Source organism: Oncorhynchus tshawytscha, unplaced genomic scaffold (genome assembly GCF_018296145.1).
Source record: "Oncorhynchus tshawytscha isolate Ot180627B unplaced genomic scaffold, Otsh_v2.0 Un_contig_4226_pilon_pilon, whole genome shotgun sequence".
Classification (NCBI taxonomy): domain Eukaryota; kingdom Metazoa; phylum Chordata; class Actinopteri; order Salmoniformes; family Salmonidae; genus Oncorhynchus; species Oncorhynchus tshawytscha.
The window spans coordinates 78,253-92,661 of NW_024609164.1; the positions used below are offsets into that span (position 1 = coordinate 78,253).

Consider the following 14,409-nt stretch of genomic DNA (forward strand, 5'->3'; position numbering starts at 1 on the left):
AATTACAATTTTGCAGATTAATAACACTGGAGTGATAAATGATCAGATGGTCATGTACAGGTAGAGATATTGGTGTGCAAAAGAGCAGAAAAGTAAATAAATAAAAACAGTATGGGGATGAGGTAGGTAAAAATGGGTGGGCTATTTACCGATAGACTATGTACAGCTGCAGCGATCGGTTAACTGCTCAGACAGCAGATGTTTGAAGTTGGTGAGGGAGATAAAAGTCTCCAACTTCAGCGATTTTTGCAATTCGTTCCAGTCACAGGCAGCAGAGAACTGGAATGAAAGGCGGCCAAATGAGGTGTTGGCTTTAGGGATGATCAGTGAGATACACCTGCTGGAGCGCGTGCTACGGATGGGTGTTGCCATCGTGACCAGTGAACTGAGATAAGGCGGAGCTTTACCTAGCATGGACTTGTAGATGACCTGGAGCCAGTGGGTCTGGCGACGAATATGTAGCGAGGGCCAGCCGACTAGAGCATACAAGTCGCAGTGGTGGGTGGTATAAGGTGCTTTAGTGACAAAACGGATGGCACTGTGATAAACTGCATCCAGTTTGCTGAGTAGAGTGTTGGAAGCAATTTTGTAGATGACATCGCTGAAGTCGAGGATCGGTAGGATAGTCAGTTTTACTAGGGTAAGTTTGGCAGCGTGAGTGAAGGAGGCTTTGTTGCGGAATAGAAAGCCGATTCTTGATTTGATTTTCGATTGGAGATGTTTGATATGAGTCTGGAAGGAGAGTTTACAGTCTAGCCAGACACCTAGGTACTTATAGATGTCCACATATTCAAGGTCGGAACCATCCAGGGTGGTGATGCTGGTCAGGCATGCGGGTGCAGGCAGCGAACGGTTGAAAAGCATGCATTTGGTTTTACTAGCGTTTAAGAGCAGTTGGAGGCCACGGAAGGAGTGTTGTATGGCATTGAAGCTCGTTTGGAGGTTAGATAGCACAGTGTCCAAGGACGGGCCGGAAGTATATAGAATGGTGTCGTCTGCGTAGAGGTGGATCAGGGAATCGCCCGCAGCAAGAGCAACATCATTGATATATACAGAGAAAAGAGTCGGCCCGAGGATTGAACCCTGTGGCACCCCCATAGAGACTGCCAGAGGACCGGACAGCATGCCCTCCGATTTGACACACTGAACTCTGTCTGCAAAGTAATTGGTGAATCAGGCAAGGCAGTCATCCGAAAAACCGAGGCTACTGAGTCTGCCGATAAGAATATGGTGATTGACAGAGTCAAATGCCTTGGCAAGGTCGATGAAGACGGCTGCACAGTACTGTCTTTTATCGATGCCGGTTATGATATCGTTTAGTACCTTGAGCGTGGCTGAGGTGCACCCGTGACCGGCTCGGAAACCCGATTGCACAGCGGAGAAGGTACGGTGGGATTCGAGATGGTCAGTGACCTGTTTGTTGACTTGGCTTTCGAAGACCTTAGATAGGCAGGGCAGGATGGATATAGGTCTGTAACAGTTTGGGTCCAGGGTGTCTCCCCCTTTGAAGAGGGGGATGACTGCGGCAGCTTTCCAATCCTTGGGGATCTCAGACGATATGAAAGAGAGGTTGAACAGGCTGGTAATAGGGGTTGCGACAATGGCGGCGGATAGTTTCAGAAATAGAGGGTCCAGACTGTCAAGCCCAGCTGATTTGTACGGGTCCAGGTTTTGCAGCTCTTTCAGAACATCTGCTATCTGGATTTGGGTAAAGGAGAACCTGGAGAGGCTTGGGCGAGTAGCTGCAGGGGGGGCGGAGCTGTTGGCTGAGGTTGGAGTAACCAGGCGGAAGGCATGGCCAGCTGTTGAGAAATGCTTGTTGAAGTTTTCGATAATCATGGATTTATCGGTGGTGACCGTGTTACCTAGCCTCAGTGCAGTGGGCAGCTGGGAGGAGGTGCTCTTGTTCTCCATGGACTTCGCAGTGTCCCAGAACTTTTTGGAGTTGGAGCTACAGGATGCAAACTTCTGCCTGAAGAAGCTGGCCTTAGCTTTCCTGACTGACTGCGTGTATTGGTTCCTGACTTCCCTGAACAGTTGCATATCGCGGGGACTATTCGATGCTATTGCAGTCCGCCACAGGATGTTTTTGTGCTAGTCGAGGGCAGTCAGGTCTGGAGTGAACCAAGGGCTGTATCTGTTCTTAGTTCTGCATTTTTTGAACGGAGCATGCTTATCTAAAATGGTGAGGAAGTTACTTTTAAAGAATGACCAGGCATCCTCAACTGACGGGATGAGGTCAATGTCCTTCCAGGATACCCGGGCCAGGTCGATTAGAAAGGCCTGCTCACAGAAGTGTTTTAGGGAGCGTTTGACAGTGATGAGGGGTGGTCGTTTGACAGCGGCTCCGTAGCGGATACAGGCAATGAGGCAGTGATCGCTGAGATCCTGGTTGAAGACAGCAGAGGTGTATTTGGAGGGCCAGTTGGTCAGGATGACGTCTATGAGGGTGCCCTTGTTTACAGATTTAAGGTTGTACCTGGTGGGTTCCTTGATGATTTGTGTGAGATTGAGGGCATCTAGCTTAGATTGTAGGACTGCCGAGGTGTTAAGCATATCCCAGTTTAGGTCACCTAACAGAACAAACTCTGAAGCTAGATGGGGGGCGATCAATTCACAAATGGTGTCCAGGGCACAGCTGGGAGCTGAGGGGGTCGGTAGCAGGCGGCAACAGTGAGAGACTTATTTCTGGAGAGAGTAATTTTCAAAATTAGTAGTTCGAACTGTTTGGGTATGGACCTGGAAAGTATGACATTACTTTGCAGGCTCTCTCTGCAGTAAACTGCAACTCCTCCCCCTTTGGCAGTTCTATCTTGACGGAAGATGTTATAGTTGGGTATAGAAATCTCAGAATTTTTTATGGCCTTCCTGAGCCAGGATTCAGACACGGCAAGGACATCAGGGTTAGCAGAGTGTGCTAAAGCAGTGAGTAAAACAAACTTAGGGAGGAGGCTTCTGATGTTGACATGCATGAAACCAAGGCTTTTTCGATCACAGAAGTCAACAAATGAGGGTGCCTGGGGACATGCAGGGCCTGGGTTTACCTCCACATCACCCGCGGAACAGAGGAGGAGTAGAATGAGGGTGCGGTTAAAGGCTATCAAAACTGGTCGCCTAGAGCGTTGGGAACAGAGAATAAAAGGAGCAGATTTCTGGGCATGGTAGAATATATTCAGGGCATAATTGGCAGACAGGGGTATGGTGGGGTGCGGGTACAGCGGATGTAAGCCCAGGCACTGGGTGATGATGAGAGAGGTTGTATCTCTGGACATGCTGGTTGTAATGGGTGAGGTCACCGCATGTGTGGGAGGTGGGACAAAGGAGGTATCAGGGGTATGAAGAGTGGAACTAGGGGCTCCATTGTAAACTAAAACAATGATAACTAACCTGAACAACAGTATACAAGGCATATTGACATTTGAGAGAGACATACAGCGAGGCATACAGTAATCACAGGTGTTGAATTGGGAGAGCTAGCTAAAACAGTAGCTAAAACAGTAGGTGAGACAACAACAGCTAATCAGCTAGCACAACAACAGCAGGTAAAATGGCGATGACTAGGCACGGAGGGGTCGGATTAACTACACACAGAGCCTGAGTGCAGCTGGGGCCGACAGATAAAACATAAACAAGCAGAATGGAGTACCGTGATTAATGGACAGTCCAGCATGCATCAGCTATGTAGCCAAGTGATCAGTGTCCAGGGGGCAGCGGTGGATGGGGCAGGGAAGCTGGACTGGCGAGTATTATCCAGGTAAGGTAAAAGCCGCTAGCAGTGGCTAACAATGACTAAATAGCTTGTAGCTAGTTAGCTGGTTAGCTTCTTGAGGTTCTTGAGTGTGTTCTAAAAATTAAAAATAATAGCGATTCCGTATCACATTGGGTGAGGCAGGTTACCGGAAGGTATAAACAAATGAAAAATCGAAAAGAGATTGAAAGTAAATATGGGTCCAGTGAGTGTTTGGGACGCGGCGATTCAGACGGTTAGCAGGCCTGTGCTAACAAGCTAACAGTTAGTAGGCCGGGGCTAAACAAGGTAGCAGTTAGCGGACCGGGGCTAAACAAGCTAGCAGTTAGCAGGCCGAATTAGCAAGCAAGGAGATAGCAAGGGCTAGAAAGTTAGCCTTTGGGGGGCGTCGCGATGGGGTGAGTCTGTTTATGCCTCTTCATGCGGTGACATCGATAGACCGGTCGTGGGTCCGGATATTGTAGCCCAGGAGTATGCTTCGGTGGTAGCACAGGAGCTCTGGCCGGGCTAGCTTCAAGCTATGTGGGTGGAAACGCTAGCCAGGAGTAATCATCCGGGGTTGCGGTTAGCTAGTTAGCTAGTTGTGAAGATCCAGCTGAAAATGTTCCGTTTACGGTGGGAATCCGGGGATAAAAAAAATATATATATATAGGTCCGTTATGCTCTGGTTAGAGTCGCGTTGTTCGAGCTGGCGAGAGCTTTCCCGAGCTAAAGGTTAGCTGATGACCGGTTAGCTGAAGACCGGTTAGCTGAAGACCGCTAGCAATGGTTTGTTGACTGATACCTGGTAGTTAGCTGGCTAGCTTCAGTTGAGGGGATCCGAAGTAAATATAAGTACTTTAGAGAAAAATAGCTACATTGGGTGAGGCGGGTTGCAGGAGAGTATTTAGAAGTTGAGGTTTAGCAAAATGTTTTAAAAGATATGCGAAGAAAAATATGTTAAAACAAAACAATATATACGATATATACAACCGACACGACACGACAAGACGTCCGACCTGCTACGCCTTCTTGGATCCAGGAAGTTAAAGCTTGGTCGCAAATGGGTCTTCCAAATGGACAATGACCCAAAGCATACTTCCAAAGTTGTAGCAAATTGACTTAAGGACAACAAAGTCAAGGTACTGGAGTGGCCATCACAAAGCCCTGACCTCAATCCCATAGAACATTTGTGGGCAGAACTGAAAAAGTGTGTGCGAGCAAGGAGGCCTACAAACCTGTCTCAGTTACACCAGCTCTGTCAAGAAGAATGGGCCAAAATTCACCCAACTTATTGTGGGAAGCTTTTGACCCAAGTTAAACAATTTAAAGGCAATGCTACCAAATACTAATCGAGTGTATGTAAACTTCTGACCCACTGGGAATGTGGTGAAAGAAATAAAAGCTGCAATAAATCATCTTCTCTACTAATTTTCTTACATTTCACATTCTTAAAATAAAGTTTTGATCCTAACTGACCTAAGACAGGGAATCTTTTACCAGGATTAAAAGTCAGGAATTGTGAAAAACTTAATTTAAACGTATTTGGCTAACATGCTGACCAGACCGGACACGTTGCGTGCAAAAACACGTCAAAATCCATGTTATCGGTTGTCGCAGTAATACTATGAAAGTGTAGATGCCAATCACCATATGAATTCAAAGATGAACTAGACTGGAAGGAGAGATGACTAGAAACGATTCGGTTGGCGGTTTTATGAGTGGATTAATTGTCGGAGTAGAGGACCTTGTGCATTTCAAGTAAAATAACATCTCAATGTTTATATCCCAGGACAAACTAGCAAGCAACAGCAAGCTAGCTAAATAGGACAAATTAGCTAGCAACAGCAAGCTAGCTACATAGGACAAATTAGCTAGCAACAGCAAGCTAGCTACATAGGACAAAGTAGCTAGCAACAGCAAGCTAACTAGCTAAATTGCCATACATGTTTAATGCTTTTCGACCTGTCCCCAAATTAATGTCATTGGTTCAGAGTTTGTTTCGATATTTTAACCAGCGTGTCGTGATCGCGTTTGGTGTAGGGGCACAAAATAAATGTATGAATGATAGCACATGATGGCGCACGCACGCAGCCGGTTTGGGTTCCGTGTAAGGTGTATGTAAACTTCAACTGTATCTACAGGAGTCCCCACATTTGAAGTCAATTATTCTGACGAATTTACTCAGTATATTAAAGTAGTCAAAAGTTTAGAATTTGGTCCCATAATCCTTACCCACAAGCAATACATCAAACTTGATTTGATTGTGTTGTTGATTATGTTTCGCCCAATAGTAACTGAAAGGTGGATGACGACTGGATCAATCTTCTGTCTAAGTGAGAAGATAACATTGTCACGAAGGTGGTGCCACTCCTTGTTCAGGCGGCGTTCGGCAGTCTTCGTCACAGGCTTTCTGCCACCAATCTACGTTTCTTTTTCCATTTGTTTTGTCTTGATTGTACACACCTGGTTCCCACTACGTTATTATTATTTCCCTATTTAACCCTCTGGTTCTCATTATGTTTTGTGTGTGATTGTTCCTGGTTTTGTGTTAGTCTTTTGTCTTAGGGTTTGTTATCCCTGCGTGCATTTATTGGCTGATTATTTTTTCAGAGTAAAGTACGTTATGTGACTCAGTTCTGTGTCCTGCGCCTGACTCCATCCTCACCTCTGCACAACTGACAAACATGTTTATCTAAACACTGCTAAATTAATTCTCATGACGTCATGATTAAGGAAAATCATGAATGAATCATGAATAATATTGAGTGAGAAAGTTACAGAGGCTACAAAAAACATGCTAATCTCTCACCATTTCCAATAACAGAGGGGAGGGGGTATGATCTTTGTGCCTCTGACCCTTTCTCATTCATCATCATTCACGATTCATTCATGATTATTCATAATCATGGTAGCATAAACATGAATGTAGAAGTGTTCAGAAACATCTTCTATTCTCACTGACAATACAAGTGGAGTGACTCCAAAATGACAGGACATTATTCACCGTTCTGTTTCTATTGGGAAAAACATCATCCAAAACAAACTGCAAATGCATTCAACAAGTTTGTAGAGTCACATACTTGATGTAATCACTGCAGGCAAAGACTGTGTCTAAAAACAAAGCATATTTATTTTTAAACGATAAGACAGATACGAATACCATCAAATAAAAGGTGGCATTCTGTACTGTCGCCTAATATGAAAAGTTCTATCTCAAATCAAAAATGTCCAAACTTATATGGTGTGGACGACTGTATGTGTGCCTGGTGGATCTGGCAAACAGTTATCACTTGTTGACCAACTACAGGAACACTGACCTCAGAGTCTCCAGTTTACAGTGGGGATTCCCCAGTCCATCAGAGAGAAGCTTCACTCCTGAATCCTTCAGGTCATTGTTAGTCAGATCCAGCTCTCTCAGGTGTGAGGGGTTTGACTTCAGAGCTGAGACCAGAGAACAACAGCCTTCCTCTGTGACTCGACAGTGTGACAGCCTGCAGAGAGTAAAATTATTTTAAAATCACACTGCTATTTTTCAGCTGTGAAAAAAAGAGTGGCAGTATATAATGTCACCTTTCATTTGAGAGTATATGTATACATATGTCTTTCACGTTTCGAAATGAAGGCACTTTATGTATCTAGTCCCCCCATTTGAAGAAGTCATATACTGACCAATTATAGTGTTTGGTCCCAAAACCTGTTGTTTGCATTTGAAGTTTGTTCTGGTTGTGTTTTGGGTTATGTTTTCCCCAATAGTAACTGAAAGGTGGATGATGACTGGATTAATCTTCTGTCTGAGTGAGTAGATATCATGCTTCTCATGTATCCCGATGATGCCATGATTAAGAAAAATGATGAGTGAGAAAGTTACAGAGGCTACAAAAAACAGCTAACCTCTCACCATGACCAATAACAGAGGGGGTATGATCTTTGTTCCTCTGACCCTATCTCATTCATCATAAGTCACGACTCATGCATACTTATTTATAATCATGGTAGTATCCACATATATGTAGAAGTGTTCAGAAACATCATCTATTCTTCCTTAAAATACAAGTGAAGTGACTCCAAAATGACAGGACATTATTCACCGTTCTGTTACTATTGGGAAAAACATCATCCAAAACAAACTGCAAATGTATTCAACAAGTTTGTAGAGTCACATAATTGATGCAATCACTGCAGGCAAAGAATATGGGAGCAAACTAAACTAAAAAAACTAAACTAAACTTATGACTGCTTTAAAGCTATGCCCCTTTTTCTACATTTCCACATGAATTACGTGCCCAAAGGAAACTGCCTGTAGCTCAGGCCCTGAAAACAGGATATGCATATAATTGGCACCGTTGGAAAAAAACCACTTTGAAGTTTGTAGCAATGTTAAAATGTTGGAGAATATAACACAATAGATATGGTAGGAGAAAATCTAAAGAAAAAAACAACCAGAATTGTTTTGTTGTTGAGAAAGACCATCCTCTTAGAAATGCAAGAGAAAGGTCATACTGTAAAATATCTCCCTGGATGCAATTCCTATGGCTTCCACATGGTGTCAGCAGTCTATGTTCAAGGTGTCAGACTTGTAACTTAAAAAAAAAAAAAAGTTTTTGTAAGTGGACAATGTCCTGGAAATCCGTGTTTCTGCACACCATTGTGAAGTTGAGCACCTTTCCCAAAATAAATATTATAGTTTGATTAAGTTTTAGGGTGTCTGAGGAGTCAATTGAAATGTATTTTGACTTGTTGACACAGAGTTTAGGGGTAGATTTTCAGATTTCTTTCTCTGCAAGTTGAACGAGTGGATTACACAAATCAATGGTGCCAACTAAACAAACTTTTTGAGATATAAAAATAATTTTATCTAACAAAACGGCACTATATGTTATGGCTGGGACCCTATGGATGACAAATCAGAGCAAGATTTTTTTAAAGTAAGTTAATATTTAATCTTTATATGTGAATGTATGAAACCTGTGCCGGTGGAAAAATATTTTAATGTTGGGCGCCGTCCTCAAAGAATCGCATGGGATGTTTTCACCTGTAATAGCTACTGTAAATCGGACAGTGCACTTAGATCAACAATAATTTAAGCTTCCAGCAGATATAAGACACTTATATGTACGTAAATGTTTAAAATCCATAATATTTATTAGAATGTATTTGAATTATTTCACCGGAAGTTGTCCCGCTAGTGGATCTTTATTAACCTCTTTAGGATCGGACCCTTTAAAAAAAAAAAAATCCTAAAATGACGTACCCAAATCTAACTGCCTGTAGCTCAGGACCTGAAGCCAGTATATGCATATTCTTGATAACATTTGAAAGAAACACTTTGAAGTTTGTGGAATTGTGAAATGAATGTAGGAGAATATAACACATTAGATCTGGTAAAACAGAATACAAAGAAAAAAAATGTGTTTTTTCATCAGCTTTGAAATGCAAGAGAAAGGCCACAATGTATTATTCCAGCTTAGGCGCAATTTAGATGTTTGTCACTAGATGGCAGCAGTGTATGTGCAAAGTTTTGGACTGATCCAATGAACCATTGTATTTCAGTTCAAAATGTTGGATCAAAACTTCACAAATGTGATTAACTGATTTTTGATTACAATATAAGTGAATTAGACCAAATAATTAGGATGTCTAAAAATGGGAGAACTAGATAATGAAGTGCTTTCATTTCTAAATGGTGAAATAGATATGTATGAACACCCTAAACACCTAATATGAAACATTCTATCTCAAATCCAAAATGCTGGAGCATAGCACCACATTTAAAACTGTAAGCTTCACTGTCCAAACACATATGATGTGGACCATGTGTTCCTGGTAAACACACGTAGATCTGGTGAACAGTTGTCACTTGCTGACCAACTACAAGAATACTGACCTCAGAGTCTCCAGTTTACAGTGAGGATTCTCCAGTCCAGCAGAGAGCAGCTCCACTCCTGAATCCTTCAAGTCATTGTTACTCAGATCCAGTTCTTCCAAATGTGAGGGGTTTGATTTCAGAGCTGAGACCAGAGAAGCACAGCCTTCCTCTGTGACTTGACAGCCTGACAGCCTGCAAAGAGTAAAATAATATTAAAATCACACTGCTCTTCTTTGGTGGTGAAAATAGCGGCAGTGTATTTTTTCAAAATAATTCATTTTCAGATATATCAGTGTCCTGAAACCTGCCATATCTATTCATAAATAAATGAATATATCACTATTAGAAATGATACAATTATTGCTTGTAGAGAGAAAAATATGAAGTACAAATAATGAGTAGACTGACCAGACCAGTTTAAAAGCAATATCAGTCAAAAGACAGACAGTGAGGTATCAGAAAAAGATTGTATTGAGTATACAATCCAGACCACATCTATTTTGACATTGAAGCTAACATTTTAAATGTGTCTCTGTACTCCAGCATTTTGTATTTGAGATCAAATGTTTCATATGAGGTGACAGTATATAATGTCACCTTGAATATGAGAGTATTTTCATACATACCTCTTTCACCACATAGAAATGAAGCACTTTATGTACAGTGGGGAAAACAAGTATTTGATACACTGCCGATTTTGCAGGTTTTCCTACTAACAAAGCATGTAGAGGTCTGTCATTTTTATCATAGGTACACTTCAACTGTGAGAGAATCTAAAAACAAAATCCAGAAAATCACATTGTATGATTTTTAAGTCATTAATTTGCATTTTATTGCTTGACATAAGTATTTGATACATCAGAAAAGCAGAACTTAATATTTGGTACAGAAACCTTTGTTTGCAATTACAGAGATCATACGTTTCCTGTAGTTCTTGACCAGGTTTGCACACACTGCAGCAGGGATTTTGGCCCACTCCTCCATACAGACCTTCTCCAGATCCTTCAGGTTTCGGGGCTGTCGCTGGGCAATATGGACTCTCAGCTCCCTCCAAAGATTTTCTATTGGGTTCAGGTCTGGAGACTGGCTAGGCCACTCCAGGACCTTGATATGCTTCTTACTCCTTAGTTGCCCTGGCTGTGTGTTTCGGGTCATTGTCATGCTGGAAGACCCAGCCATGACCCATCTTCAATGCTCTGACTGAGGGAAGGAGGTTGTTGGCCAAGATCTCGCGATACATGGCCCCATCCATTCTCCCCTCAATACGGTGCAGTCGTCCTGTCCCCTTTGCAGAAAAGCATCCCCAAAGAATGATGTTTCCACCTCCACGCTTCACGGTTGGGATGGTGTTCTTGGGGTTGTACTCATCCTTCTTCTTGCTCCAAACAGGGCGAGTGGAGTTTAGACCAAAAAGCTCTATTTTTGTCTCATCAGACCACATGACCTTCTCTCATTCCTCCTCTGGATCATCCAGATGGTCATTGGCAAACTTCAGACAGGCCTGGGCATGCGCTGGCTTGAGCAGGGGGACCTTGCGTGCGCTGCAGGATTTTAATCCATGACGGCGTAGTGTGTTGCTAATGGTTTTCTTTGAGACTGTGGTCCCAGCTCTCTTCAGGTCATTGACCAGGTCCTGCCGTGTAGTTCTGGGCTGATCCCTCACCTTCCTCATGATCATTGATGCCCCACGAGGTGAGATCTTGCATGGAGCCCCAGACCGAGGATGATTGACCGTCATCTTGAACTTCCATTTTCTAATAATTGCGCAAACTGTTGTTGCCTTCTCACCAAGCTGCTTGCCTATTGTACTGTAGCCCATCCCAGCCTTGTGCAGGTCTACAATTTTATCCCCGATGTCCTTACACAGCTCTCTGGTCTTGGTCATTGTGGAGAGGTTGGAGTCTGTTTGATTGAGTGTGTGGACAGGTGTCTTTTATAAAGGTAACGAGTTCAAACAGGTGCAGTTTGATTCCGTCTCTCACAGTTGAAGTGTACCTATGATAAAAATTACAGACCTCAACATGCTTTGTAAGTAGGAAAACCTGCAAAATCGTCAGTGTATCAAATACTTGTTCTCCCCACTGTATCTAGTCCCCAAGTCTTAAGTATTCTGACGTATCCACTTATGGTTTATTATTAAGTAGTCAAAAGTTTAGTATTTTGTCCAAAACTCGTTGGTTGCATTTGCAGTTAGTTTTGGTTGTGTTTTGGATTATGTTTTGCCCGATAGTAACTGAATGGTGGATTATTGGAGTAATTGTATTTCGAAGTGAGCAGATAACATGTTTCTAAACACAATTAAGTTAATCCTGATGATGCCATGATTAAGAAAAATCATGAATGAATCATGAATAATAATGAGTGAGATAGTAACAGAGCTTACAAAAACACATGCTAACCTCTCACCATTACCCTCATATCAATCACTCTCAAAGGTGACATTCAGTACTGTTGCCTAATGTAAAACATTATATGGTGTGGACAATCTGTGCCTGATAAACACATGTGGATCTGGTGAACAGTTATCACATGTAAACCAACTACAGGAACACTGACCTCAGAGTCTCCAGTTTACAGTGGGGATTCCCCAGTCCAGCAGAGAGCAGCTTCACTCCTGAATCCTTCAGGTCATTGTTACTCAGATCCAGCTCTCTCAGGTGTGAGGGGTTTGACTTCAGAGCTGAGACCAGAGAAGCACAGCCTTCCTCTGTGACTCCACAGCCTGACAGTCTGACAAATAGATCATCATGATTTCACAAACGGACTGTTCATTTAGAAAGACAACGGTAGATACATTTGGTTTATTCTCTCAAACAACATAGATTCATCTTCTGTCTCCTTGAATTGTATGGTCATATTGTTATACTAATGTGAACATCAATGCACTGATTAAATATGTTTTTCAATAAAATATTATATACATATTATGATACATATGTTTCTCCAAACACTTGAATATTTCTTCCTGATGATTAGTACTTAAATGTCATTGTATGTACTCACAGAGCCATTTTGGAGACTTTGACCACTGGTAGCAGCCTCAGAAGACCTTCCTCTGATCTGGAGTATTTCTTCAGGTCAAACACATCCAGCTCCTTTTCTGAAGTCAGCAACACAAAGACCAGAGCTGACCACTGTGCAGGTGAGAGTTCTTCACCAGAGACACTTCCTGATCTCAGGTATCTTTGGATCTCCTCCACTAGAGAATGGTCATTCAGTTCATTCAGACAGTGGAACAGATTGATGCACCTCTCTGGAGAGGGGTTCTCCCTGATCTTCTCCTTAATGTACTTAACTATTTCTTCAGGGCTCTGTGAGCTGCTTCCTGTCTTTGTCAGTAGACCTTGTAAGTGCTTCTGATTGGACTCCAGTGAGAGGCCCAGAAGGAAGCGGAGGAAAAGGTCCAGGTTTCCCGTCTCACTTTGTAAGGCTTTAACCACAGCACTCTTGTAGAGAGTAACTTCAGGCTTGTGTCTGATCCTCAAAGGAAGGTCCCTGAACGTTGATCGTGGTTTGGCCATTAGATTCTCATTGTTGTTTGTGAATGAGAGGAACACATATACAGCAGCCAGAAACTCCTGAATGCTCAGATGCACGAAGCAGTACACCTTGTCCTGGTACAGCCCACATTCCTCTTTAAAGATCTGTGTGCACAATCCTGAGTACACTGAGGCTTCATTGACATCAATGCCAGCCTCTTTCAGGTCTTCTTCATAGAAAATCAGATTGCCATTCACAAGCTGTTGAAAAGCCAGTTTTCCCAGTGACAGAATGCTCTCTTTATTCCAGTGTGGACCCCTCTCTTCTTTCCCAAGATACTTTTCGTTCTTCTTTATTGTATGAAACACCACAAGGTGTGTGTACATCTCAGTCAGAGTCTTGGGCATCTCTTCTCTCTTATGTTTCAGCATGTGTTCAAGCACTATTGCAGATATCCAACAGAAGACTGGAATGTGGCACATGATGTGGAGGCTCCTTGATGTCTTTATGTGTGAGATGATTCTGCTGGCCAGGTCCTCATCACTGAATCTCTTCCTGAAGTACTCCTCCTTCTGTGGGTCATTGAACCCTCGTACCTCTGTCACCTGGTCAACACACTCTGAAGGGATCTTATTGGCTGCTGCAGGTCGGGTAGTTATCCAGAGGAGAGCAGAGGGAAGCAGATTTCCCTTGATGAGATTTGTCAGCAGAACATCCACTGAGGTTGACTTGGTGACGTCACAACAGATCTTGTTCTTCTGGAAGTCTAGGGGCAGTCGGCACTCATCCAGACCATCAAATATGAACAGAACTTTGTACTTGTCGTAGTTGGAGATTCTTGATTCTTTGGTTTCCATTGAGAAGTGGTTGAGAAGTTCAATCAAAGTGTGTTTTTCCCCTTTCATCAAATTCAGCTCCCGAAAAGGGAATGAAAAAACAAATTGGACATCCTGATTTGCTTTTCCTTCAGCCCAGTCCAGAATGAACTTCTGCACAGAGACTGTTTTTCCAATGCCAGCGACTCCCTTTGTCAGCACAGTTCTGATAAGTTTGTCTTGTCCAGTTAAGGGTTTGAAGATGTCGTTACATTTGATTGCAGTCTCTGGTCTTGCTTGTTTCCTGGTTGTTGTCTCAATCTGTCTCAGCTCATGTTCATTATTGACCTCTCCTTTTCCACCCTCTGTGATGTAGAGCTCTGTGTAGATCTTATTGAGAAGTGTTGGGTTTCCTTGTTTAGCGATCCCCTCAAATACACATTGAAACTTCTTCTTCAGATTAGATTTGAGTTCACATTGGCAAATCACAGCAAGCTCATCTGAATGAAGAAATAACA

The 14,409-nt window shown here is 42.7% G+C and overlaps 1 protein-coding gene across 1 annotated transcript in view; it reads right to left on the minus strand.

Moving 5' to 3' along the window:
* Window positions 1–14,409, minus strand: part of LOC121838751 (NLR family CARD domain-containing protein 3-like) — a 48,608-nt gene that overhangs the window by 31,790 nt on the left and 2,409 nt on the right. The window contains exons 4-6 of the mRNA XM_042314386.1: window positions 12,600–14,391; window positions 12,153–12,326; window positions 9,615–9,788 (exon numbers count right to left, since the gene is read on the minus strand). Of these exons, the coding sequence (XP_042170320.1) occupies window positions 9,615–9,788; window positions 12,153–12,326; window positions 12,600–14,391 (2,140 nt within the window). The remainder of the gene's footprint in view (window positions 1–9,614; window positions 9,789–12,152; window positions 12,327–12,599; window positions 14,392–14,409) is intronic.